Source organism: Aotus nancymaae, unplaced genomic scaffold (assembly GCF_030222135.1).
Source record: "Aotus nancymaae isolate 86718 unplaced genomic scaffold, 86718_ANA_hifiasm-v0.15.2.pri h1tg000006l, whole genome shotgun sequence".
In the NCBI taxonomy this organism is placed as follows: Eukaryota; Metazoa; Chordata; class Mammalia; order Primates; family Aotidae; genus Aotus; species Aotus nancymaae.
This window is the reverse complement of record NW_026988417.1, coordinates 76480135-76505906: the sequence shown is the minus strand read 5'-3', so window position 1 is coordinate 76505906 and position 25772 is coordinate 76480135. Positions and strand designations below refer to the sequence as shown.

The 25772-nt window shown below is 38.5% G+C and overlaps 1 protein-coding gene and 2 non-coding genes across 3 annotated transcripts in view; 1 reads left to right on the top strand and 2 right to left on the bottom strand.

Moving 5' to 3' along the window:
- Positions 1-8451: 8451 nt before the first annotated feature.
- On the top strand, positions 8452-8558 carry LOC135271920 (U6 spliceosomal RNA). Its single transcript, XR_010340042.1, has one exon. It is a non-coding gene; the product is annotated as a U6 spliceosomal RNA (small nuclear RNA).
- Positions 8559-10977: 2419 nt separating this feature from the next.
- On the bottom strand, positions 10978-11117 carry LOC135272242 (U4 spliceosomal RNA). The gene has a single exon (XR_010340324.1). It is a non-coding gene; the product is annotated as a U4 spliceosomal RNA (small nuclear RNA).
- A 4495-nt stretch (positions 11118-15612) lies between these two features.
- Positions 15613-25772, bottom strand: part of GPAT3 (glycerol-3-phosphate acyltransferase 3) — a 73321-nt gene continuing 63161 nt past the window's right edge. Inside the window, exons 8-12 of the mRNA XM_012447061.3 lie at positions 24575-24630; positions 23972-24057; positions 23294-23422; positions 22755-22834; positions 15613-16837 (exon numbers count right to left, since the gene is read on the bottom strand). Of these exons, the coding sequence (XP_012302484.1) occupies positions 16738-16837; positions 22755-22834; positions 23294-23422; positions 23972-24057; positions 24575-24630 (451 nt within the window). The 3' untranslated portion in view covers positions 15613-16737. The remainder of the gene's footprint in view (positions 16838-22754; positions 22835-23293; positions 23423-23971; positions 24058-24574; positions 24631-25772) is intronic.

Genomic DNA, 25772 nt, shown 5'->3' with positions numbered 1-25772 from the left:
ACTAACATTCTTTGTTTATTAAAGCCAAATTGAAATTCACTCAGTGTATTAGTTCTGCTCTCACACTGCTATGAAGAAATACCCAAAACTGGGTAATTTATGAAGGAAAGAGGTTTAATTGACTTTCAGTTCTGCAGGGCTGGGGAAGCTTCAGGAAACTTACAATCATGGTGGAAGGGAAAGCATGGTGGCAGCTTCACAGGGTGGCAACAAGGAGAAGTGCAGAGCAAAGCCCCTTATAAAACCATCAGATCTCGACTAGGCGTGGTGGCTCATGCCTGTAATCCCAGCACTTTGGGAGGCTGAGGCAGGCAGATCACCTGAGGTTAGGAGTTCAAGACCAGCCTGGCCAAAATGGTGAAACGCTGTCTCTACTAAAAATACAAAATTAGCTGGGTGTGGTATCACATGCTTGTAATCTCAGCTACTTGGGAGATTTCCCTTCCTTGCATATTTCAGTCCTAAAGCCATAGGTGGGCAGAGCAAGGTGGGCCTCCACATTGGTGATGGGAAGCACTGATGACCCAGAGCAGGGTCTGTGCACTGTGGAGCCTGGGCATGGGGAGAACATTCTCAGAGGAAGGCTGCCCGGTGCAGGGCATTGGAACCTAAACAGGTGAGGTGACAGAGCCTGAGGAGGACATCTTCATTGGGAGGGGACATCCTGATGTGGGGAGTCAAGCCTAGAGCGGTAATAGGAGGATCCACATGAAGGAGTGGCCTCTCCTGTGCAGGGTAAGGAAGGCCTTCATGGAAGGGAGTGGTCCTGCATAAAGTAGACACTAAGTGAGGTGAGGAGGGCATCTATATGGGGAGAGTGCAAAGCCATTGAGACTGATTACAAATAAGTAAATATATCAAAGATAGAGACCCAGGCTCTTCACTGTTTGAGAGAGGACTCACAAATAAAAGAGGGAGAAAATTAAAATAAACCTGTAATATTGGATTGGAAATGGAGGTGTTAGAGAGAACTTATGGTTTTTGAGAGAGATTGATAGATAGATAGATGATAGAGAATGAGATAATAGAGTAATAGATATCAAATACATAGAGTGATAGAGTTATAGAGAGAGATACAGATTATAAATAGATATAGATGACAGATTAGAGATAATTATGATAGGTGGGTTGACATAGATAACATATCGATGATAGGTCATAGACAAAAACAAACATAGATATAAGTGAGTGTGTGTGTGTGTGTGTGTGTGTGTGTGTATACACATATATTTTTTCTAGCTCTATCCACCAATAGGGCCTGGAAGTGACAATACCCCAAAGCAATGCACACATCTAGCACCCAAATCTTGGCTTCCAAATTCTCCACTAAAAGAAATCAGGGGTTTCTGAGGAGATGATTAATTTGGGGGCTGGGACAAGGAAAGTTCAAGATAAGTTTGGAACATATTGTGCCTGAAAGGAAGGGCCTGAAATGATGGGGATCTGTCAAAAGGACATAAAAGCAGGCTTGTAGTGGGCTCCTTGGCCAAATCTGGGACAAATTTAACATCAAAATGAATAATAACGGATTTTAATTCATCGAATGAATAGGAAACCATGAGTTTATAGTATTCTAAATAAGCAAATGAATAAATTGAAAGCTTGATGAGGAATGGAATATTGTGTTAGTCCATTTTCGTGCTGCTGATAAAGACGTACCTGAGACTGGGTGATTTATAAAGAAAGAGGTTTGATTGACTCACAGTTTCACGTGGCTGGCAAGGCCTCACAATCATGGCAGAAGGCAAGGAGGAGCAGTCACGTCTTACATGGTGACAGGCAAGGACAATGAGAGCAAAGTGAGAGGGGAAACCCTTTATAAAACCATCAGATCTCATAAGACTCACTATCACGAGACCAGTATCGGGGCAACCACCTCCATGATTAAGTTATCTCCCACCACGTCTCTCCCACAACACGTGGAAATTATGGGAGCTACAATTCGAGATTAGATTTGGGTGTGGACACAGCCAAACCATATCAGATACTTGTGTAGTTTCAAAGTATCTCTCTCCAAATGACTCATTAACTAATGAAGGAGAAAAGAGTAAGTTTACCATGGAAAAGCCCAGCAGACACCACCTATTATGTGCTGGATTGTGTACTCCCCAAAATTTGTATGCTGAGGACCCAACACCCAGTACCTCTAACTGCCACTGTTTGGAGACAGATCCTTTAAGATGGCAATTAAGGTAGAATGAGATCATATGCTTGGACCCTAATCCAATACGACTGGTGTCCTTGTAAGAAAAGGAGATTATGACACAGAAAACACACAGACTGGGGACAACCGTATGAGGACACAGTGAGAAGATAGCCATCTGCAAGCCAAGGATAGAGAAAACAAAACCTGCCTACACCTTGATCTTGGACTCCAGAACTGGGAGAAAATAAATTTCTGTTGTTTAAACCACTCAGCCTGTGGTTTTGTTATGGCAGCCCTAAGAAACTAATACACTACCTGTATTAGTCCACTCTGGCACTGCTACAAAGAAATGCCTGAGACTGGGTAATTTATAAAGAAAAGAGGTTGAATTGGCTTATGGGTCTGCAGCTGTACAGGAAGCATAGCAGCTTCTGCTTCTAGGGAAACCTCAGGAAATTTGCCATCATGATAGAAGGTGAAAGGGAAGCACAGACATCATGTCGCTGGGGCAAGAGGAAAAGAGGGAGGGGGGAGGTCCCACACAATTTTAAACAACCAGATCTTGTGAGAACTCACTCATCATCATGAGAACAGCACCGAGAGGATGGCGCTAAACCATTCATGAGCAATCCACCCCCATGATCCAATCACCTCCCACCAGGTCTCACCCCCAACACTGAGGATTACAATTAAATATGAGATTTGGGGTAGGGGAACACGGCTCCAAACCATATCACCACCTTAATCAAGCACCCAGAGTACTGTGCCTCAGTCATGGCTCAAATCAAAAGTACATACCTCCTGATACAATGAAAAGGGCACCGCAGATAAATGATTCAATGTATGAGTTGAAATTACCACACTAGCTTCTGTTTACCAAACTATTTGGAAAACAAGAGAAGAGGCAGGAAGATCCATTAGAAGAGTTACTGTAGCCCAGGTAAGAGACGATGATGGCTTGGGCTACGGTGGTGATGCTGGGAAAGTGATAAATGGCTCCAAAATAAGAACAGGGGGCATTTCGGAGTCAAAAACATCTAGGATTATAAACAACCCTCTCGTATGTGTTTTATTTTTTTTTTCTCCAAGGTATGGGGCCTGGGGAGGACAGTACATGTACAAAACAAGGAATCACCTGCACGTTTCCTGACTTCACTGCAGAGCACTTACTCATTCTCCAAGGCACACTCATGTCCTCCCTTCTACACACCCTTCCACCCAACATTAATCACTTCTCCACACTCCCACAGCACTTTGTTCCTGGGCTGAGAAACAGGGCCTTGCCACTTCCTCTTGTGGTTTAGTGGTGCTTGTCTCCACTTCCAGATTCTTCTAAGATCCTGAGTGGCAAGTTCCTGTCTTGGGCAGCAAAGAGCCTCAGGACTAACAGAGTCTGAATTACAGTATGTGTTTTATAAAATATGTGTAAATGTCTAAAGAGGATAATTGTCAAACAGAAGCAGTTACCAAAGAGAGCTATTAGACCAACAAATTTACTAGGTGAAGCTATGGTATTTCATTCACCACTCCATTGGTTAACCAAATATCTGCAGAACTGGCTGGATGGAACAGGATTTCCAAAGTCATTTCTCTGCCTATCCTAAAAAAAAATTCTGGTTCTGCAGAAACAGTTTAGAACCTGCCTTACAATCAGCACTGAAAATTCCTTCTAGTTAGGAAGTTCAACAGGTTCACTCGTGCCTGATTTAGCAACAGACATCAGGACTGCCTTTATCAAAGAATGGTTGCAATGAAAAACAGGGTTTGAACCAAGGTCAACCCCACAAGTGACTCAGCACATGAGCAGTGTCACGTGTGCATTCCATAGATGCCAGCTTCACTCCCAGCTCCTAGTCACAAAGTTCAATCCCCTTGACACACACTTTAGTTGTAAGGGAAGTATACTTTTCTGTAAACTCTTTCAAAGGAATGCTTAGGCATTTACTATCCCAAACGTATACAAAAAAGTTCAAAGGCACGCTAAATCCCCTATGACATTTTCATCCAAACATATTTCTTGATTCTGTTTTTATTTTCCACCTGCTTCAGTGGATTTCCATAGCCCAGGGTTTTTGTCTTTCTTTGTCATTGTTGTATCCTCAGACCCAGAACCGTGTAGGAATCGTAAACACCAAATACAGGTGTTTTCCTTCATAAAACTAGAGAAACAATGATTTGAAAACGTACCCAACTCTAACCTGTGATCCCTAATTGATTTGTGTAATCACCAAGGGTATATCTTAATTAAGCCAAGGCATACAATTTTCAAAGGTTCTCAAAAAAGTTTAAATTCACCTGTTTTTATAAGAAACATATATTTCACCTTGAGAGGAGATTAACTGGTTCTGCTCTTTCTGATATCCACTGCCCAATCACATCTTAGAGAGCAAAGGGATCTGAAATGTTTTAGGTCACCAAGACAGAGTATACATTTTTTATTCTCGGCGTTCTCCCAGACATCTTTTCCAGACATAGAACCAAGAGCCAGCAAGTAATCTGAATTACTATATGCTTCTCATAACAGCAAGAAGTGCTTACAACAGGAATTTATGACCATGGAGGGCCATCAAAATCCTTGATGGGATCCTCAGCCTAGGCTGTAACATGCACAGCCTGAAAACTCACCACCCACCCACGATGCCAAGAACACCACTAACCTGGTAGCTTCTTTCAGCTGACTTCCTGCTGTTGGGTTTTTGTATTCTCCACCAACATCAAAATCTTACACATATGTGTTAGTTCAGATCTCCTATAAATTGCTTTATCTTATAAAACCTTTCAGCAAAATGTTTAATTTGCAAATGAATAATAATGATTCTAAGGGAGAAGTTTTTCTTTTTATATTAAAATATGGCTTTAATCTAGAGTAAAACACTCAGAGAAAGTACTTTTTAAATTTAAAGTTGTCTCTTTCTAGAACTTTTATTTTTAGCAACAAGTACTCACTCACTTCCTATATGATAAAAGAAACTGATTTTGAATTTTTCTGTAACTAGCAAGAAAGTTAGGACTACTCAAGTCAAGGACTAAAGGAAGATCAATTCCCAGAGAAGTAAGCAGAACAGAGAGCCCAGCAGTTGTCGTATCCTTTGCAGGCATTGGCTGAACCAGGCAAACTCAAGTTTTGGTTTCTAGAGCCTCAAGGGCCTAAAGGACAAAACAGAAAATTGAAGTCCTGTCCAAGATGGGAAGTCTAATTAGAGTCTTCCTTTGAAGGTGAGATATCAAAGGACTATAACTTCTGTGTAAGAGTAAAGTAGAAATCATCCATCCCCATCTCCAGATGTAAGCAAGCTAAATTGCTTGTGTCAAACCTTACTGCTGAGTGAAAGGGAAAAATAACTTTCCCCTAAAGATTTAAAACTACTTGGCAATTAAGAGGAATGAATTACTTAGAAATATAAAATCAATAAGCATAAGGTACTTCAAAACTATATGAGAGTAACCACATTTGAAAAAAAATTAGATATAACTTAAAAATGAGAAATAAAGCTGGGTACAGTGGCTCATGACTGTAATCCCAGCACTTCGGGAGGCTAAGGTGGGTGGATCACCTGAGGTCAGGAGTTCAAGACCAGTCTGACCAACATGGCAAAACTCTGTCTCTACTAAAAATACAAAAATTATCTGGAGGTGGTGGTGCATGCCTGTAATCCCAGCTACTCAGGAGGCTGAGGCAGGAGAATTGCTTGACCTAGGAGACGGAGGTTGCAATGAGCCAAGATCGTGCCACTGCACTCCAGCCTGGGTGACAGATGGAGACTCCATCTTAAAAAAAAAAAAGGTGGGAGGGGGTGACTGGGGATTTAAAAAAACCTAAAGAGAAATAAAGGACATTAACAAGATGGCTGACTACAATTGCCTGGCACTTATCCCTCCCTCCCAACAAAAAACAACCAAAACAACAAATAAACAACTAAAATCCAACTGTAGTGTCTGAGGGACAACACTGGAGTATAGAAAGGGACTGGTGAAAGCCTTGTGGAGCACAGAAGCCCAGGATGGCAGCAAAGAGAGGGGAGCAAGGCACCCTGCCCCTGCCACCCTATCTCTCCCATTGAGATTGGCTCAGATCCAGGAAGGACTTCCCCTTATGGTGAAAAGGTAAGTAGAAGGCCCCTACCTGCCTGAACTACAACTGTAGATTCCTGTAGTATAGGAGAATCCCACTGTCTTCAAAAGCTTTTAGCCCAGTTTGGGGAGCTGATTGGAATTAACATAGCTGCATTACTCCTGAAGCTTTTGCAAGACCTTCCGACCTTTCAAGAAGGCTTGCATCGTTCTCTATAGCTTCTCCCACCACTTTAACCAATCTTCTCCAATCAGATGCCAGATACATATAGACAATTCAACAAAATCAGGAAAATATTTCATGATCCAAATAAGAAATCTAACAAAGAGATAGATAGAATAAAAGAAACAAACAGAAATAAATATTGAAACTTAAGAATTCAATGAATGAAATAAAAAATACAATGGAGACCTTCAACAAAAAACCAGAGCAAGCAGAAGAATTTCTGAACTTGAAGACGGGTCTTTTGATATAACCTAGGCAGACAACAACAAAAACAAAAGAATAAAACAGAATGAGGAAAGACTACAGGACTCTGGGCATCATAAAGCATGAAATTTGGGGGAGACAAATATTCAAACTATAGCAAGAAGAGATGCAAAAATACATAGAAAATCTATTTCATGAATTAACAGCTGAAAACTTCCAAGGTCTTGGGAGGGATACAGACAACCAGATCCAAGAAACTGAGATTCCCAAATAGATTCAACCCTGAAAGGTCCTCTGTAAGGCACATATAGTAAAATTGTCAAAAGTCACAGACACAGAGAATTCTAAAAACAGCAAGAGAAAAATGTCAAGTTACATATAAGAGAATTTCCATTAGACTAATAGCATATTTATCAGCAGAAACCTTACAGGACAAAAAGAATGAGGTGATAAAGTGCATTAACAAAAAAAAATGTCAGCCAAGAATACTATACCCAGGAAAGCTATCCTTGAAAAACGAAGTCCACAAAGCCTTTCCCAGGCAAGCAAAAACTGAGGGAATTTATCAACACTAGGCTTGCCTTAAAGTAAGTGCTTAAGGGAGTTCTACATCTGGAAGCGAAAGAACAATAACTACCATCATGAAAACACATGAAAGAACATGAAAGCATAAAACCCACTGATACACCAGATAGACAAAGGAAAAAGAGAAATAAATCAAATCTTATAACCACAGAAAACCACCAAACTTCAAAGATAAATGATAAGAGAGAAAGAAAAGAACAGGGGCTATACAAACCAATTAGAAAACAATTAACAAGATAACAGGAATAAGGTCTTTACCTGTCAATAATAACCTTGAATTTAAACAGATTAAATCCCCTAATCAAAAGATATACACTGGCTGAATGGATTTTTTTAAATGACCTAACTATATACTGCCTACACCCATCTATATACTCACTTCACCTGTAAAATACACATAAACAAAAATCGAAGGGATAGAAAAAGATAATCCACACAGAAACCAAAAGTGAACAGGAGTAGCTACAGTTGTATCTGATAAAAAATATGCATTAAGTAAAAGAAAAACCTACTATTAAAAAAGGGAGAAAGAAGGTTAATATTTACTGATAAAGGGATAAATTTAGCAACAGGATAACAACTGTAACTGTATATGCACCCAACGTGGGAGTATCCAGATATATAAAGCAAATATTATTAGATCTAAAAGGAGAGATAGACTACAATAAAATAATAGAGGGGATTTCAAGACCCCACTCTCAGCATTGAAGAGATCATCGAGGCAAAAAATCAACAAAGAAACATCAAATTTAAACATAACATAAACCAAAAGACTTAACAGACGTTAACAAAATTTCATTCAACAACTGTTTAATACACATTCTTCTCATCAGCACGTGGAACATTCTCTATGACTGACCATACATTAGGCCACAAAACAAGTCCCAACAAATTTTTAAAAACCAAAATCTCATCTAATATCTTTTCAGACCACAATGGAATAAAACTAAAAGTCAATAAGAGGAACTTGAGAAGCTATACAAATATATGGAAATTAACAAGATGAATCTGAATGACCAATGAGTGAATGATGGAATTAAAGAGAAAATTTAAAAATTTCTTTAAACAAATAAAAATGGAAATACAACACCCGAAATCTATAGGATATAGAAAAGCAGTATTAAGAACAAAGCTTACATCAGTAAACACATACATCCATAAAGTAGAAAGATTTCAAATAAATAACAGTGCACCCCAAGGAATTGGAAAAACAAGAATAGTGCTCGCTTCGGCAGCACATATACTAAAATTGGAACGATACAGAGAAGATTAGCATGGCCCCTGTGCAAGGATGACCTGCAAATTCGAGAAGCGTTCCATATTTTTTCGAGACCTTAAGGCAAAAGGCAGAGGCTGATAAGAAAGACAAATCTGTGAAGGATCTGGTCACCTTGCTTTATGAAACTGCGCTCCTGTCTTCCGGCTTCAGTCTGGAAGATCCCCAGACACATGCTAACAGGATCTACAGGATGATCAAACTTGGTCTAGGTATTGATGAAGATGACCCTACTGCTGATGATACCAGTGCAGCTGTAACTGAAGAAATGCCACCCCTCGAAGGAGATGATGACACATCACACATCGAAGTAAACTAAGCTCCAGCTGAGGGATGCCTTATCTGTTCAATACTCTACAGTTCCTCTAATAATGTATTTTCAAGGATGCTTTTCTTTATTTTTGTTAACATTAAAAAGTCTGTATGGGATGACAACAACTACTTTAAGGGGAAGATAAAGATTTCTGTCGACTTCTAAGCGATGCTGTGATATTTTAGGCAGTAAAGCAGAGCTAGTAATGCTTTTTCAGTTTCACATTGGCTTTCATTAACAGATCGAGGTAACGTGTACTTGTAAGATATATGTAACACGTTAACTTTGTGGTCTAAAGTGTTTAGCTATCAAGTCGGATTCCTTAGTAGACCAAATCTTATTATCAAAGTGTTCCCAAGTTATACCTTGATGTTTAGAAGAAAAGTATTTGTTATATCTTGTAGGATCTACTTTCTGAACTTTTCATCCCCTGTAGTTTCCAATTCTGCATGTACTAGTCCCCTAGAAATAGGTTAAACTGAAGCAACTTGATGGAACTCTCCACAGGGCTTGTTTTCCAAAGAAAAGTATTGTTTGGAGGAGCAGTTATTAGCCTACCTAAGCATATCATAAGCGGTTCAAAAATAACTCAGAGCCAGTCTTGTGGATGGAAATGTAGTGCTCGAGTCACATTCTGCTTAAAGTTGTAACAAATAGAGATAAGTTAAAAGAAAAAAAAAAAAAAAAAAGAAAGAAAAGCAAGAATAAACCAAATCCAAAAGCAGTAGAAGAAAATAAATAATAGTATCAGAGCAAATATAAATGAAATGAGACCAAAAAAATGTACAAAAATAGATGAAACAATGAGTTGCTTTTTCAAAACAATAAACAAAATTTGAAAGTGAACAGTAGACTAAGAAAAAAGAGAAAAACCCCAAATAAATAAAATCAGAAGTGAATAAAAAGACATTACAACTGGTAGCACAGAAATACAAAGGATCACTAGAAACTATTATGAACAACCCTATGCTAACAAATTGGATAACCTAACAGAAATGGATAAATTTCTGGACACATACCACCTGCCGAGACTAAACCAAGAAGAAATGAAAAACATGAACAGAATAATTACAAGCAATCAGATTGAATGAGTAATAAAACATTTTCCAATATCCCAATAAAGGAAAAATCCAAGCCCAAATGACTTCACTGCTGAATTCTACAAAATTATTAAAGAAGAACTAATATCACTGCTTCTCAAACTATTCCAAAACAATTGAAAGGAAGAGAGTTCTTCCAAGTTCATTGTATGAGGCCAGCATTGCTCTGATAATAAAACCAGACAAAGTCACAACAAAAAATAGAAAATTATAGGCCAAAATCTCTGATGAACAAATATGTAAAAATCCTCAACAAAATACTAGTAAACCAAATTCAACGGCACATAAAAAATATACACCATGATCAAGTTGGATTTAATCCCAAGAATGCAAAGATGGCTCAATATATGCAAATCCATAAATGTGATACATCACATCAACAAAATGAAAAACAAAAACCATATGATTTTTAAGCAAAAAGAATAAATCTATGGGCATCACACTACCTGACTTCAAAATATGCTACCAAATTGTATTAACCAAAACAACAGGATACTGGCATAAAAAAATAAAAATAGACCAATGGAACAGAACAGACAATGCAGAAATAAATCCATGTACTTAAAGCCAACTAATTTTTTACAAAGGTGCCAAAAACATTCAATGAGAAAAGGACAGTATCTTCAATAAATGGTACTAGAAAAACTAGATATCCATGTGTAGAAAAATGAGACTAGATCCCTAGTACAAAAGTCAACTCAACACAGATTAAAGACTTAAATGAAAAACTGAAAACAGTGAAACTACTAGAAGAAAACAGGGGGAATGCTTGAGGACATTGGTCTTCTTTAAACACCCAAAACTATTAAACTACTAGAAGAAAACAGCAGATAAGCTTCAGCACATTGGTCTGAGCAAAAAATTTATGAATTAGATTTTAAAAGCAAAGGAAACAAAAGAAAAAATAAACAAATGGAATCGTATATACCCAAAATGCTTCTGCACAGCACAGAAAACAATAAATGGATTAAAGAGACAACCTGCAGAATGGGAAAAGATTTCTGCAGACTAATCATCTGACAAGGGAATTTTTTGCTTGTTTTGTTTGTTTATCATTCTCCATAGAGACTATCAAAAACGGCCAATGCCAACTATATTGCAAGTCATCACAGCAAGTTATTGTGAAAAGTTTTAATTAGCAATAATCACACCTTGTATAAACCTCATTGGCTACGATACTGCCACTGTGCAAAGCTAGGATTTTTTTTTTTTTTTTTTTTTTTGAGCAAGTTCTTACTCTTGTCACCCAGGCTAGAGTGGAGTGATCATAGCTCACTGCAGCCTCAAACTTCTAAGTTCAAGTGATCCTTCTGCTTCAGCCTTACAAGTAGCTAGAACTACAGACATGCACAACCATGCCCAGCTGATTTAAATAAAAAAAAATTTTTTTGTAGAGACGGGGTCTCACTGTGTTGCCCAGGCTGATCTCAAACTCCTGGCTTCAAGCTATTCTCTCACCTCCACCTCTCAAAATGCTGGGATTATGGGTGTGAGCCACTGCACCCAACCATTGACAAGAGATTAATATCCAGAACATACAAGGAACTTAAAAAACTCAATAGCAAAATAATAATAATTATCTGATTTTAAATGGGCAAATGATGTGAATAGACATCTGTCAGAAGATATGCAAATGGTCAAGTTTACAAAACAATGCTCAACATAATTAATCATCAAGAAAATGCAAATCAAATCCACAATGAGATAGCATCTCACCTCAGTTAGAATGGCTATTATCAAAAAGACAAAAAGTAACAACTGCTGGCAAAGGTGCAGAGAAAGGGGGACTCTTATACACTGTTGGTAAAGACCTAAATTAGTACAGCTTTTATAGGAAACAGCATGGATGTTCCTCAAAAACTAAAAATAGAACTACCATATGATGCAGCAATCCTAGTACTGAGTATTTATCCATAGGAAAGAAAATCAAAACATCAAAGAGATATCTGCATTGCCATGTTTATTACAGCACTGTTTACAGTAGCCAAGATATGGAATCAATCTGTGTCTATCGACAGATGAATGGATAAAGAAAATGTGGTATATATACACAATGGAATACTACTCTGCCATAAAAAGAATGAAATCTATAACAAAAATAAATAAATAAATAAGAATGAAATCCTGTCATTCACAGCAACCTGGCTGAGGCTGGAGGACATTAATGGCTACTGAAATTAGCCAAGCACAGAAAGATAAATACCACATGTTCTCTCTCATATGTTGACGCTAAAAAAAGTTGATCTCATAGAAGTAGAGAGTAGAATAGTGATTACTAGAGGCTGAGAAGGGTAGGATGGAGGGGAGTATAGGGAGAAATTGGTTCAAAGTTACAAAATTACAGCCAGATAAGTGCAATAAATTCTAGTGTTCTATATAGCATTGTAGAGTCACTATAGTTAACAATTTATTGTGTATATGTGTGTGTGTGTATATATATATATATATATATTTTTTTTTTTTTTTTTTGAGATGGAGTCTCACTCTGTCACCCAGAATGGAGTGCAGTGGTGTGATCTCGGCTCACTGCAACCTCCACCTCCTGGGTTCAAGCGATTCTCCTGCCTCAGCTTCCCGAGTAGCTAGGATTACAGGTGCACACCACCATGCCCAGCTAATTTATGTATTTTTAGTAGAAATGGGGTTTCACCATGTGGGCCAGGCTGCTCTCAAACTCCTGATCTCTGGTGATCAGCTCACCTCAGCCTCCCAAAGTACTAGTATTACAGATGTGAGCCACCACGCCTGGCCTATTGTATATTTTCAATACCTGAAAGACAAGATTTTTAATGTTTCCAATATAAAGAAATGGTAAATGTTTAAAGTGATGGATTTGCTAATTATCTTGATTTGATCACTACACATTGTACTCATGTATCAAAATACCACACTGTACCTCATAAATATATACAATTATGTATCAATTAATAATAATTTTAAAATAGGTATGCTAAGGCTGATGTTTCAAATATCAACAGAGTCTAATTAAAATTCAGAAATTATGTGCCATTAGTTCATTATATAAGCTTCCAAAGTTTTTACAAGCCACGAATTAATTTAAATATTACTTTATGTTTTATATTTAATATGAATAGCCTGATATTTTACAATTTCTTGATTTTCCTTACATTTTGGGCACAGCCACTATACAAGAGGAAAGAAAGCAACAAAATCAAAGGAAAGCCCTTTCCCTAGACAGCCCAATTTTGAAAAATACGTCTGCAAGACACTGTTGTGGATGACTGAAATTATTTTATTTAGGAACAAGGGCTAATTCTGAAGGAAAAGACATAGGATTGAGAAGTTACAATCTATCACCAATAAAAAGGGGTATGAACATGAACTGAGCTAATGAAGACATATGGCCAGTAGAAGACATTATGAGCCAATCACCAATTCTTGCTTACAGCAGTAGTAATAATAACAAATATTTGCTGAGCATTACAAAAGGAAAGTGCAATTAAAAAAAAAAAAAAAAAAAAGCTTGGGCAGCCATGGTGGCTCATGCCTATAATCCCAGCACTTTGGGAGGCTGAGACGAGTAGATCGGTCAGGGGTTCGAGACCATACTAGCCAACACAGTAAAACTCCATCTCTACTAAAAATACAAAAATTAGCCAGGCATGGTAGCACATGTAATCCCAGCTACTCAGGAGGCTGAGGCAGGAGAATCACTTGAACCCAGGAGGCGGAGGTTGTGGTGAGCTGAGATTGCGCCATTGCACTCCAGTCTGGACAACAGAGTGAGACTTTATCACAAAAAAAAAAAAAAGAAAGAAAGAAAAAAGAAAAGAAAATGTTTTATGACTCTCTATCCCATTATCTTAACCATTTTTTTTTAAATCATTTGTATCAATCCACTAGAAACAGGTGTTAAAAAACAAAAGCAAACACACAGCTTTTGTGAAGATACTTATCAGGGCCCCTAGCAGTATCAATCCCAGATCCCAGCCTTGCCCCCCATCCTCCTCCCCACAACACCCTTCCCCACTTCCCTCCACTACACCTCCACCCCCGGCCTAACCTCCCATCATAACCTACCCTTTTCTATCATGATGCAGTTCAGGTCAGTGATGCCACATTTAAGGAAAAAAAAACCTGAGAGCAGCTTTGGCCAAGAGGCAGTCCTCATGACTACAATACATTATTTGTAATCACAGGAAATCAATAATCCTTATCATGTAAGTTAAAATGTCAACAGAACGTGCAGACTGCAACATACGCACTGAGATCATGCAAATCACCAAGACAAAGGTGACTACACCTTGGATAGTCTGTTGACATAAGGAAACTTCCCCTGAGACTGTTCTTTGCCCCAGAGTGGCATCCAAAACTATTTCCCCTGCGCTCTGAGTATATTTACTGTTTCACACATGGCTGCTCATCCAATCTCAGAATGTGGCATGATATTTTAGAAACCCTTGGCATTCCTAGAACCTGCTGTCTATAAATATGACCACATAACAAATAATTGAAATAAAAATAGGGCAACCTCAAGGCTCAATTCATGAACGTATGCAAGGGTTAGATGAAAGGTCTTATTTATCTGATGAGATTTTTCTACCAAATCCTGCCTTCCCTTCATATTGCCTTATAATTACGGAAGACTCAGGAATACTAAACTCTGGACACAGTATCTCTGAAGTGGGTATGGAATAATATTAGGGAAAGCAAACGTAAAAGGAGTTCCAAGGAGCATATGCTAAATCTGAGCAATATCAGCTTCCCAAAAACATGGTTTCAACAACAAGGCAGTTCCTTAAGCAACCTGGAAACCAGTTGTGTGAATCAGACCTACGAGACAAAAGCTCTGACTGAGACACTATTAGGTTACCTAGTGAATACATGATAGCATTGTGTTTTTGTTTTTTGGTTTTTTTAGGTTTGGGGACAAGGGAAGAAGGTGGATGAAAGTGAGGTGAACAATGATGAAAGAGAAAGGCTGAGTGAGGCCAGCGGGGCAGAGTGGGCCTGCACACTGCTGGAAGACCAAAGTCAGAGCAAGGCCCAGGTACTGGTATTTTTACAGTGCTCTTGGAAAGATACACTTTTCTGAGAACTGGGCTAATGAAATAGATTTATTAATTCAAGCCACAATTAACATAAAATTCTTTTTTTAAAAAAAGGCACTCCTTTTTCTGAGAAAAAATAAATAAGACAAAAAGTCACCCAACATACATATTTAGACTTGCTAATTTTCAGTCAAGATCACTCCTACTAGAGTTTGTGGGACAAAATTTAAACAAACAACAAAGGGAAAGTGGGGAGAGTGAGAACAGAGAGGTGAACGACCAGGAGAGTAACCTGTTTGCAAGTTTCCTTTTGGGATAAAATCCAACTAGCTAGCTAGATAAGAAGAGTATATACACTGATAGTGCTATGCCAGGCCTACCTAGATAGTTAGATGTAATTGCTTGAATTCACCTGCAAAATGACTGTAGTCTGTGACTTTGCTCAAGGTGGAGTTCACAGGGCCAGAGTCCAAATAACTCGGCTAAAAAAACAAGATTTAAGCAGGTGGAGGCAGGGGAGTCTGTGGCTCATGTTCTTGTTTCCCATTTGTTCCAGTCCAATAAAATCTAACCATGCCACTGAAATGAAAATCAAACAACCCTTGTTTGTAATAAGAATGAATTTAACTTACTCAAAACCAGAAAAGGGGGGAGGGAGGGAGACATAATGCAACACGCCTTTAGAAATATAGAATTTATTTATAGTCATGAGAAGACAGTTTCACGTTCTGTATACAGTTACCAGAACAGATATAATACTCTCAGGAGTTTACAATGGCATCATATTGCTGTCAAACATTGCTTATGCTGTGTGAGTTGGGAAAAACTTATTTCCCCCTCTAAAAAAAAAATTAAGGCTCAGTTTCCAAAAGGTAATTATAATATCAGTCATTTTATCTGTTTAAGAGACTGGGAAAATTCAGGAATAAAACACAAAGGGGTGGAGGGTGAGGGGCAGCTCCACACACTCTCATTCATTCATACTTAAGATACTCAATGTGATTTTTTTTTAAGGCTCCTTCTATCTGAAAATATGTTTGGTTACAAAAACAAACAAATCAGTAGATGGGAGGGAACTAGGTATAGATCTACAGCATTCAAACAAGGAAAAGTAAGCGCTTTGTTGTCAGTTGCTGGCTAAAATGTGTCTACGAGCTGCCTACATATAAATGCACACACACATTAACTTTGACTCACTGTTCTTTGGCAAAGCTTACTGAATAGTATTCTCTTCCAACACGCTAATAACACTAATTTACATTTTCTTTTGACTTTCGGAGCAGGTGGCCACAGAGTTATCCCTTTTCCTAAATATAATCCTCCATTTTTCCTTTCAGCCTTACAGTAAGTAGACCATACCATAATGGTCATCTTGCACTGATGTGTAATCTCACCAGTTAAGTGACTCAAGAAAGTGGCAAGGCTAAGCACAGAAAGAAAGTTTGGGCACTTTTTGAGAATTACCCTATCGATGAGTTCCAAACACACCTTACACACACTTTTTCCTGTACAAATATTTCATTCAGTCAACAGTGACACCATCATTTTATAAAAGCAGAATCTGTTTTAACTCAGTAAACCACCTTACGATCCATGGGGCTAATGTTATAACAATAACAAAAGCCAAAAAGGGCACCTGTAGGTTCTGCCTCTGGCATAAAGAGGTAGAGACAATCATTCTGTAGAAAAGATTAACAATAATAAAAACAAAACAATAAAACAAAACAAAAAAAAATAAAGCCATTCCATTTCTAAGGACTAGTTCTAGAAAGCCAAGTATATCTACAGGCTGTCATCCATCCACTCAGTTGAGAGATCCATTGCCCACAATCATCTTGCTGTAATTTTTCTGCTGCTCTTCCTTGAAGGTGTCCTTCACCTTTGCTCTCTTTAGCCCCCCATCCCTGCGAACAGAAAGACAAATACATAAACGATACTTTACAGTGGTGATTTAAAAGAGTTAACTTAATAGTCACATGCAGCATGATGCCATGACACTGAGGCAGCTGGGATGAAATAAGAGAAAGAACACTGGATTTGGACACAGGAAGACCCAGGTTTCAGTCTCTGCCCTACCACTTGCTAAATGTACATTAAAGGAACAATCTCTCTGATATTTGGTTAAAATAAGTAACAATATCTCCAACTCAGTTTCTCTTTAGAAGTTAAGGGGTGCTGTATTAAATATTTGGATTGGCCAGGTGCAGTGGCTCACGTCTGTAATCCCAGCACTTTGGGAGGCCAAGTGGGTGAATTACCTGAGATCAGGAGTTCAAGACCAGCCTGGCCAATATGGTGAAACCTCATCTCTACTAAAAATACAAAATTAGCCAGGCATGGTGGCACATGCTTGTAATCCCAGCTACTTGGGAGGCTGAGGCAGGAGAATTGCTTGAACCTGGGAGGTGGAAGTTACAGTGAGCCAAGATCACGCCATTGCACTACAGCCTGGGCAACAGCAGCAAAACTCTATCTCAAAAAATATATATGTATATATTTGGATTGAAACAAAGATTATTAAAACTGGATTATTTCTCTATTTTGTTCCCTCAGGAAAACAAAATACTGGTATTCATCTACCTATGTCTTACTAGAAAACCACAGGAAAACCGAAAATATATGCAGAAGAAATGGTAAGGGTACTGTATATGTGTGGGTAAATTTGTTAAAGATAAATAATCATTTTTTAAAAAATCGTTGTTCAAATCTAACCCTATCTATGTTTAACAAGTTGTATTTTCATTCAAAACATCATATTTCCAGTATCTATAATCTTTTATATTTCATAAACAGACTCAGAATAAAACAAACAACAAAATCATAAACTGCATTCAACTAGAAGTAAGTGCCTATGTAAGCAGCATTCCTTCATTCAGGGCCTGCAAATCTTTGAACTCTCTCCAGAGTAGAGAAAACATATGCCTGCCTGGGTATAAGAACTCTGTATGCTTTTCCTTCTTTGGATTACACCCCAAGAAATAACAAACTGGAGTTGCTGGGAGTAGACTGGACTATCAGAGGTCACTGTCTCCCTCCTAATCTAATGTTTTAGATTTTAACTCCAAGGAGAGCATGAGCTGAGAACTTGCTTACTTTATACTGTGACTGTTTACTTTTAACCCAGTCAAGCATGCATGTTTACCAAATGCTTTCTGATGATGATGGATGATCATAGGTTAGCCAGTGAACTCAATGACATGAGGACAGAACTTGACCTCCATAGAGACACCTGCCTGAGACCACTGCAATGTTCTGGCTTCTAGAGTCAAATCTGAGACACAGCAATCAGTCCTCAACTTAAAAACAGACTGCGATCCACAGATAATCCAGGGGGTCAGTTGTGGGCGGTTTTCAAGAAACAAGATTATAAATTGTTGTTAGGTCCACAGAATTGTCCACATAAGCCTCTTTTATCCAAATGAGCTTCTTCTATTAAGAGCACTTACCTGAATTCTGAATAGTGAGAACTAAGGAAAGGAGGGAGAGATAAGAAAGGCTTTTCTCCTTTCACGAGATCCAAGCCCAAAACAGGCAAAAATTTAAGTCTTGAGCGATCTGACACCATTTTTGTACTTTTTACATTTTTGTACAGTTTGTACAGTTCCCAAGGACCCAGTAAACCTCATGCTGTGCTAAACACCTAAACTGTGACTTGCTACCCCTAGAGACTTCAAAGTTTTACCCAATTCCCCTTTGCAATAGCAGTAGATCTTAGTTCTTAAGGAAGGCAGTAACCATATATAAGGGCCAGTTTAAGATCATAAAATTATATTTTCACTCAATCTATGAAAAATGCAATCTAGATATGTTAATTCATATCCAGTAAGTACATGACAAATATATCTAGAAGGGCAATGAGGCCACTTTCTTTTTTTTTTTAAGAGGCTAGGTAATTAAAAGTAATTTTTATTGTACAATTGCTTATGGCCTGATAAAAGGAAAGTGGTAGCTCTGAGGATCATTTTATTCAGCCAATCTGATGGAGAGTCTGTACTTGGCTGACTCCTCTGGGTTGTTTTTGTCTCTCAAAGCTCTTTTCCCTTCCTCTGTATCTGAGACTACAGACACTGACTTCAGAGTAGGAGCAGGAGGGCTGGGTGTCAGGTAAGACAAAGGGTGAGTAAAGAGTTTTTAAAAAATGAATAAGGAAAAGGAACTCATTACACATAAAACTAGGCTGCTAGGACAACATTTGTGGACCAAGGTAGTTTTATATAGTTTTATGATGTTATGGTGTCTGTCATTTTGTTTAATATATTCCAATGTAGATAGTGTGATACAAATGTTTAGTCTTAACCTATACCTTAAGGCTAGTCAGTTTCGTACTCCAGGGTGTATGGAATTCAAGTCATAGACCTTGTTGGTCAAGAATTCATACTCCACGATAGTCAGCCAGCATTTAATCAGAAGGCTGCCTTTCACAGCTGCCACTAATGGCTTCAGCTATCTTTATCTTTATTGCTCATTGATTTCCCAAGCTTCGTTAATTAGCATAACAAATTTTATTTTATTTATTTATTTAACTTTTGAGACAGGGTCTTGCTCTGTCACCCAGGCTGCAGTGCAGTGGCATAATCTCGGCTCACTGCAGCCTCAACCTCCTGGTTTCAAGGATTCTCATACTTCAACCTCTGGAGTAGCTGAGATTACAGGTGCACGCTACAGCACCCAGCTAATTTTTGTATTCTTTTTGTAGAGATGGGGCTTCACCATGTTGCCCAGGCTGGTCTCGAACTCTTAAACTCAGGTGATCCACCCACTTCAGCCTCCCAAGTGCTGGGATTACAGGCATGAGCCCCTGTGCCCAGCCCTTGCATAACAATTTTTTTTTTTTTTTTGAGACAGAGTTTCTCTCTGTCGCCCAGGCTGGAGTGCAGTGGTGGGATCTTGGCTTACTGCAGCCTCCACCTCCCAGATTCAAGCTATTCTCCTTCCTCAGCCACCCGAGTAGCTGGGACTACAGGCGTGCACCACCACACCCCATTAATTTTTGTATTTTTAGTAGAGACAGGGTTTCACCATGTTGGCCAAGATGGTCTCAATCTCCTGACCTCATGATCTGCCCACCTCCACCTCCTAAAGTGCTGGGAATACAGGCGTGAGCCACTGTGCCCGGCCACATAACAAATTTTAGAAATGAGTTTTCACTGTAGAAATTAGTGGCTTGTTAATTATCATAATGGATATCAGAAACTGGTTTACCTGGATGCAACTAGTTGTATTCACACTTTGTGAATGGATAAATATTTTAGTGATATTCACCACCCTTGCATAATGGAGTACAGTAAGTCCTCCCTGAACATTGTTGATAGCTTCTTAGAAACTGCAACTTTAAACAAAATGATGTATAACAAAACCTAATTTTTTTCTCATCGACATTATAAAGAAATAACATTGAACAAAATGATGTTATTTATTCCAGAACCTACTATAAAGTCATTGTGCTTAAAGTCACAACCTACAAGAATCTGTCAATGATGTGAAGTAAATGCTTACTGTATAATATCCAGCCAGCCCTTCTTCTAGAGGCTGACACCTTAAACCATCCTGTGCTAGTTCAGGAGGGTCCTTGGTTTCCTGACTGACAGCCTAAATCAGTTGGCCAAATCCTGCTCCTAGAAACATTGCTACAATTGCTTCAAATAAACTCTTCATGCAAACTGTTTTTGAAACACCAAGAAAGACAGCAGGGACTTTATTAACTTTATAAGACTTTAAGTATAGACTGTTTTGTGACAGCCTGCTAATTTAACATCCTGTATGTAAATAAGAATCCAATCTCCCAGCCAGGCTCAGTGGCTCACATCTGTAATCCTAGCACTCTGGCAGGCTAAGGTCAGGAGTTCAAGAGCAGCCTGGCCAACACAGTGAAACTCCATCCCTAGTAAAAAAAAAAAAAAAAAAAAAAAAAAAATTGCTGGGAATGGTGGTGCATACCTGTAGTCTCAACTACTTGGAAGGCTGAGGCAGGAAAATTGCTTGAACCTGGGAGGTTGCAGTGAGCCCAGAACATGCCACTGCACTCCAGCCTGGGTGACAGAGCAGACTCTGTCTCAAAAAAAAAAAAAAGAAAAGAAAAAAAAGAATTCAATCTCCCATTATAATGTAAATATAGTTAACCTTCACTGATACAGACTGAATGTTTTTGTCCCTCCAAAAATTCATATGTTAAAGCCCCAACTACCAACGTGGTGGTATTTGGAGATGGATCCTGTGGGAGGTAATTATGGTTAGATGAAGTCAGGAGGGTGGGGTACTCATGATGGGATTAGTGCCCTTATAAAAAGAAATACTAGAGAACTTGCACCCTCTCTCTTCATGCCTGCACAAAAAAGAGATCATATAAGCACACAGGAGAATGCAGCTATCTGCAACACAAGAGGAGAAACCTCACCAAAAACTGATCATGCTGATCTCAAACTTCCAGTCTTTAGAACTGTGGGAAAATGAATTTCTGTTGTTTAAGCCACCCAGTCTGTGGTACACTAACTCTCCCCTTATCCAAGCTTTTGCTTTCCATGGTTTCAGTTACCCACAGTCAACCATGGTCTGAAAATATTAAGCTATTTTGAGAAAGAAAGAAACCACATTCACATAACTTTTATTAGTCGGTGTATTATTATAATTGTTCTATTAGTTGTTATTGTTGTTAATCTCTCACTATGACTAATTTATAAATTAAGCTTTATCATAGCTATGTACATATAGAAAAAAGCATAGTCTATATAGGATTTGTACTATCCAAGGTATTAGGAATTTACTAGGGCTCTTGGAACATATCCCCCATTATCCACAGGAAACTACTGTATTTTGTCTGGTAGCTCAAGCAGACTAATACACTCACCTACATTCAGTCTTCCTCAGACAAACAAAACTAAAGCCAAAACCAAAACTAAAGTGATCCATAATTAAAATTTCACTTCTTTCAAGTTGTTCAGTTTTCTTATAATATAGTTATAGCAGAGTTAAATATGAGTGAGCCTTTAAGTAGCCCCTTGCCTCCCAATACCCACCCCATTCCCAAATCCGTTCTCCCTTTCTTCTTCAGAAAAATAACCCCAAATGTGAGATAGGCTTATGGCCATCCAGAACAAGACTACATTCCCCAGCTTGCTTTGCAGCTAAGTGTTATCACATGACTTGAGTATTAGTCAATGGATACGAGTAAAAGTAGAATACATAATTTTCAACTTGTGCTCTTAGAGATGAGTGTGTCTTTTTTAAAACTCCTTCCTCATAGCCATTTGCTGTACACACACAATAGAGCTGGAACAGCCATCTTGGACCATAAGAGAAACACAAATTGAGGAGAGTCAAGCAATACAGACAGAGCTGTTACCAGCCATGACTGGTTATGTTTAAGTGAGAAATGAACTTCTATCTTACTTAAGCCATTGTTATGTATAAACCACTATTACTTTCAGCTAAACCTATAACTAACTAGGATGATAAATGCATTATTAGCAGAGTTTTTTTTAATTAAAAAAAAAAGTCTAGGCACAGTGGCTCATGACTATAATCCCAGCACTTTGGGAGGCTGAGGCAGGAGTTCAAGCCCAGGAGTTTGAGACTAGCCTGTGCAATGCAGGGACACCCCATCTCTACAAAAAAGTTTTTAAATAGCTGGGCATGGTGGCAAGCACCTGTAGTCCCAGCTACTCAGGAGGCTAAGGTGGGAGGATCCCTTGAGCCCAGGCGGACAAGGACACAGTGAACTATGATTGTGCCACTGCACTCCAGCCTGGGTAAGAGAGTGAGGCGTTGTCTCAAAACAAAAAACGAACAAAAAAACAGCGATAGTACTTCTGAAAGATCTCTTACCAGGGAAGTTCAGTCAGGCCTCCTTGTATAGCAATAGCAGACTTAACCCTGTTAGCAAACTGGACTGCATCTTCTCCTTCCTGGTTAAAAAAAAAAAATTAAAAGAACAGCTTGGGTATTGAGTTTTTAATACCATCTCATAATCATTTATATTTGTTTTAAAATATAAGATTCATGCTTCAGCTCAAATGCTTTCTATTCTTAGTCAATCATAGCAAATATAATTTGTTCTATCAAGAAAATGCAGTGCTGTATTGCTTAATTTTTTCCCATGTGCATATATTTATCACTCTTCATTAGTCTTACCCAAGATAATATCTATAGGTTCAATAAACCAACAGCAATTGTAAAACCATTATGAAAAAGAGGCTCTAAATATAAAATGGTCCGATTTAAAGTGAGCTAAATACATTATTTAAAAAATGACTCAGTTGCTGAGAAAGCAGAAAAGCATGACATGGAGAAGGGAGACACCTAGGTTTTCACGTGAAGATCTCCTTGCCTTTACCCGATTAGATAAAGTATAAGCTAAGAAATACCTCTCTGGTCATGGGGGGCATGTACCACACGTCACAGACGATGGCCCAGCTGGTCATCATTCGAAGCAGGTAGCTCACCATGTTGTACTTACTACTGTTCCAAAATGCATCACCAAACTGAGGGTTATACTGAGAGAAAAGAAAAGAAAATACATCCCAGTTATTAACTAAGGGTGGTTTCTCATCCGTGCCTAATATTTTTAAGGTGGTAGGCCAAACATTTTTATCAGACTCTAAGAAAAAAGGAAGTTACTTCACTTGATAGAATTTATCAAGAAAAAAAAGTAAACCAAGCTAGCTAATACATCTGACTAGAGTTGACTGTTTTTCTAAATAGAACCACAGAGCTGAGCAACAAGAGTTATTTATGTGACTATTAAATATCTGTCTCCACACTTAACTAGAAGGCTGATTAAAGCAGGGACAGCAACTGTTTCGCTTAACACTATGAACAAAGACAACACCTGGCACAGAGTCCCCCAGTACACATCTATCTACAGATAAAGAGAGCACACGAGAAAGCAGAGAAGGCAAAGTGCACAGGACTGGTGCATCCGAAAACAGCATACAAGTGCTCCTCATTTTTGCAAATTTTAAGTTTGAAATGCTACCAAAATAAAGTTACCAATCCAATATCTTTATTATTATTATTATTATTATTATTATTGTATGTTTTACCTTAATTGCAACTGGATGTATGGTTCCTCCAATTTCAAAGCTCCCCTTTTTAAACATCATGACTGAAGTATTGTTGATGCAGGTTCCTGCAAGAGAGTGAGAGTAGGAGTGTGAATATTTTTAAAGGCAGTCATTTTTAAAATAAACATTAAAAGGAATTAGTTTGATATAAAGTAATTTAAAATATCAAAATTACAGGCATTGTACTACCATATCACAAACCAACCATTGCAAAAGTAGTAATCTCATAGTTCCAACTAAGAAGGTTTAACAAGCTTTTACTTTTCTACTGAACACTCTATGGGCCTATGGGTACAACTTCTTATCAACAGGTGAAAATTTCAATACATGCAACTCTTAAAGCCATGGACAATTCTGCTCTGAGTTCATTACCCAGAAATGACTATTGAATTAAAAAGGTAACATGATTTCTATCAAATCTCAAAAGAAAGCAAGGAATTAGTAGCTCAGAGAATGCCACCTCATTCCTATTAGAGCAGAGATCTGGGCTAAGATGGTCAATTCGATGGCAATTCTATTCCTCACACACTTTTGGTGGTTTATTGTTATCAACTGTGGCTCAAAAGGCAGTCCCATTCTTACCTTCAGGAAAAATTAATATGGGTAATTTCTTCTTATCAGCAATATGTTCTTTTAGTCTGTGAAAAAATATAAAGGATCAAAATTCCACCTTTACAAAGAGAGAAGTGGATGTCCTTTTTGATATTCTTTGTACTTTACTGGCACAACTGTGAAGCAATAAGGAGAAAAGAATTGAGATATGGGTAAAAGAAATAAATATGAGTTGTTTCCTTTCTTAAAAAGCATAAGAAGGTCTGCACCATTACAATTTCTCTAATTTCAAAGTAAGTGATTTTCCCTTTTTTTTTTCTTTTTTTTTTTTTTTTGAGATGGGGTCTCACTCTGTCATCCAGGCTGGAGTGCAGTGGCACAATCTCAGCTCACTGCAACCTCCATCCCCTGAGCTCAAACAATCCTCCCTCCTCACCCTCCCAAGTAGCTGGGACCCCAGATGTGCACCACCACGCCCAACTAAGTTTTCATATTTTTTGTAGGGATGGCATTTCACCATGTTGCCCAGGCTGGTCTCGAACTCCTGAGCTCAAGCAATCCACCTGCCTCAACCTCCCCAAGTGCTGGGATTACAGGCATGAGCAACTGTGCCCAGACCAAAGCCTCACCATGCCTAGACCAAAGTAAGTGATTTTCAGTGTCTTCACCTACTCTTTGAATACTAGACAGTCATATGACATGGACTCTGGAGCCTCCATGTCATGAACTTTGTGCTCTTCTCCACGTACTTAGGTTTTCTCATCTGAAAAACGGGAATATTGGGTTGCTGGACCTAAATGCATTATGGCCATTAAGTACAAGACAACCCTTAAGTGATTCAGGTTGAACTTTCCTATTAAATGCACACCATGAAGCTGAGAAAGACTGACGTTCTTCCAGGCTCAGGTCCTGTCCTCCCTGCAGCCAACCCTATATTCCCAACTCTTCTCTCCAGACCTGGTAAGAGCTGAGGTAGCCAGATTACAGCTGCCGGAGTGTCCCACTGCCAAATGATCTCAAGATAGGGAATCCTTTTTCTAACTTCAGCAAGTACTTTTCATTATACTCTTAAGAGTAATGGACCACATTTGTGTTTATAGAAGCAACAACCAATGTGCCTTCAGTTAAAGGCCTCAGGCCAAAAGCTGTTTCCTAACCAAGGTTTCTAATAGCTCATCTCTACCCCAAACCCCAGAGGTTCCTTCTCCCATTTCTCTGTCTCTAGCTG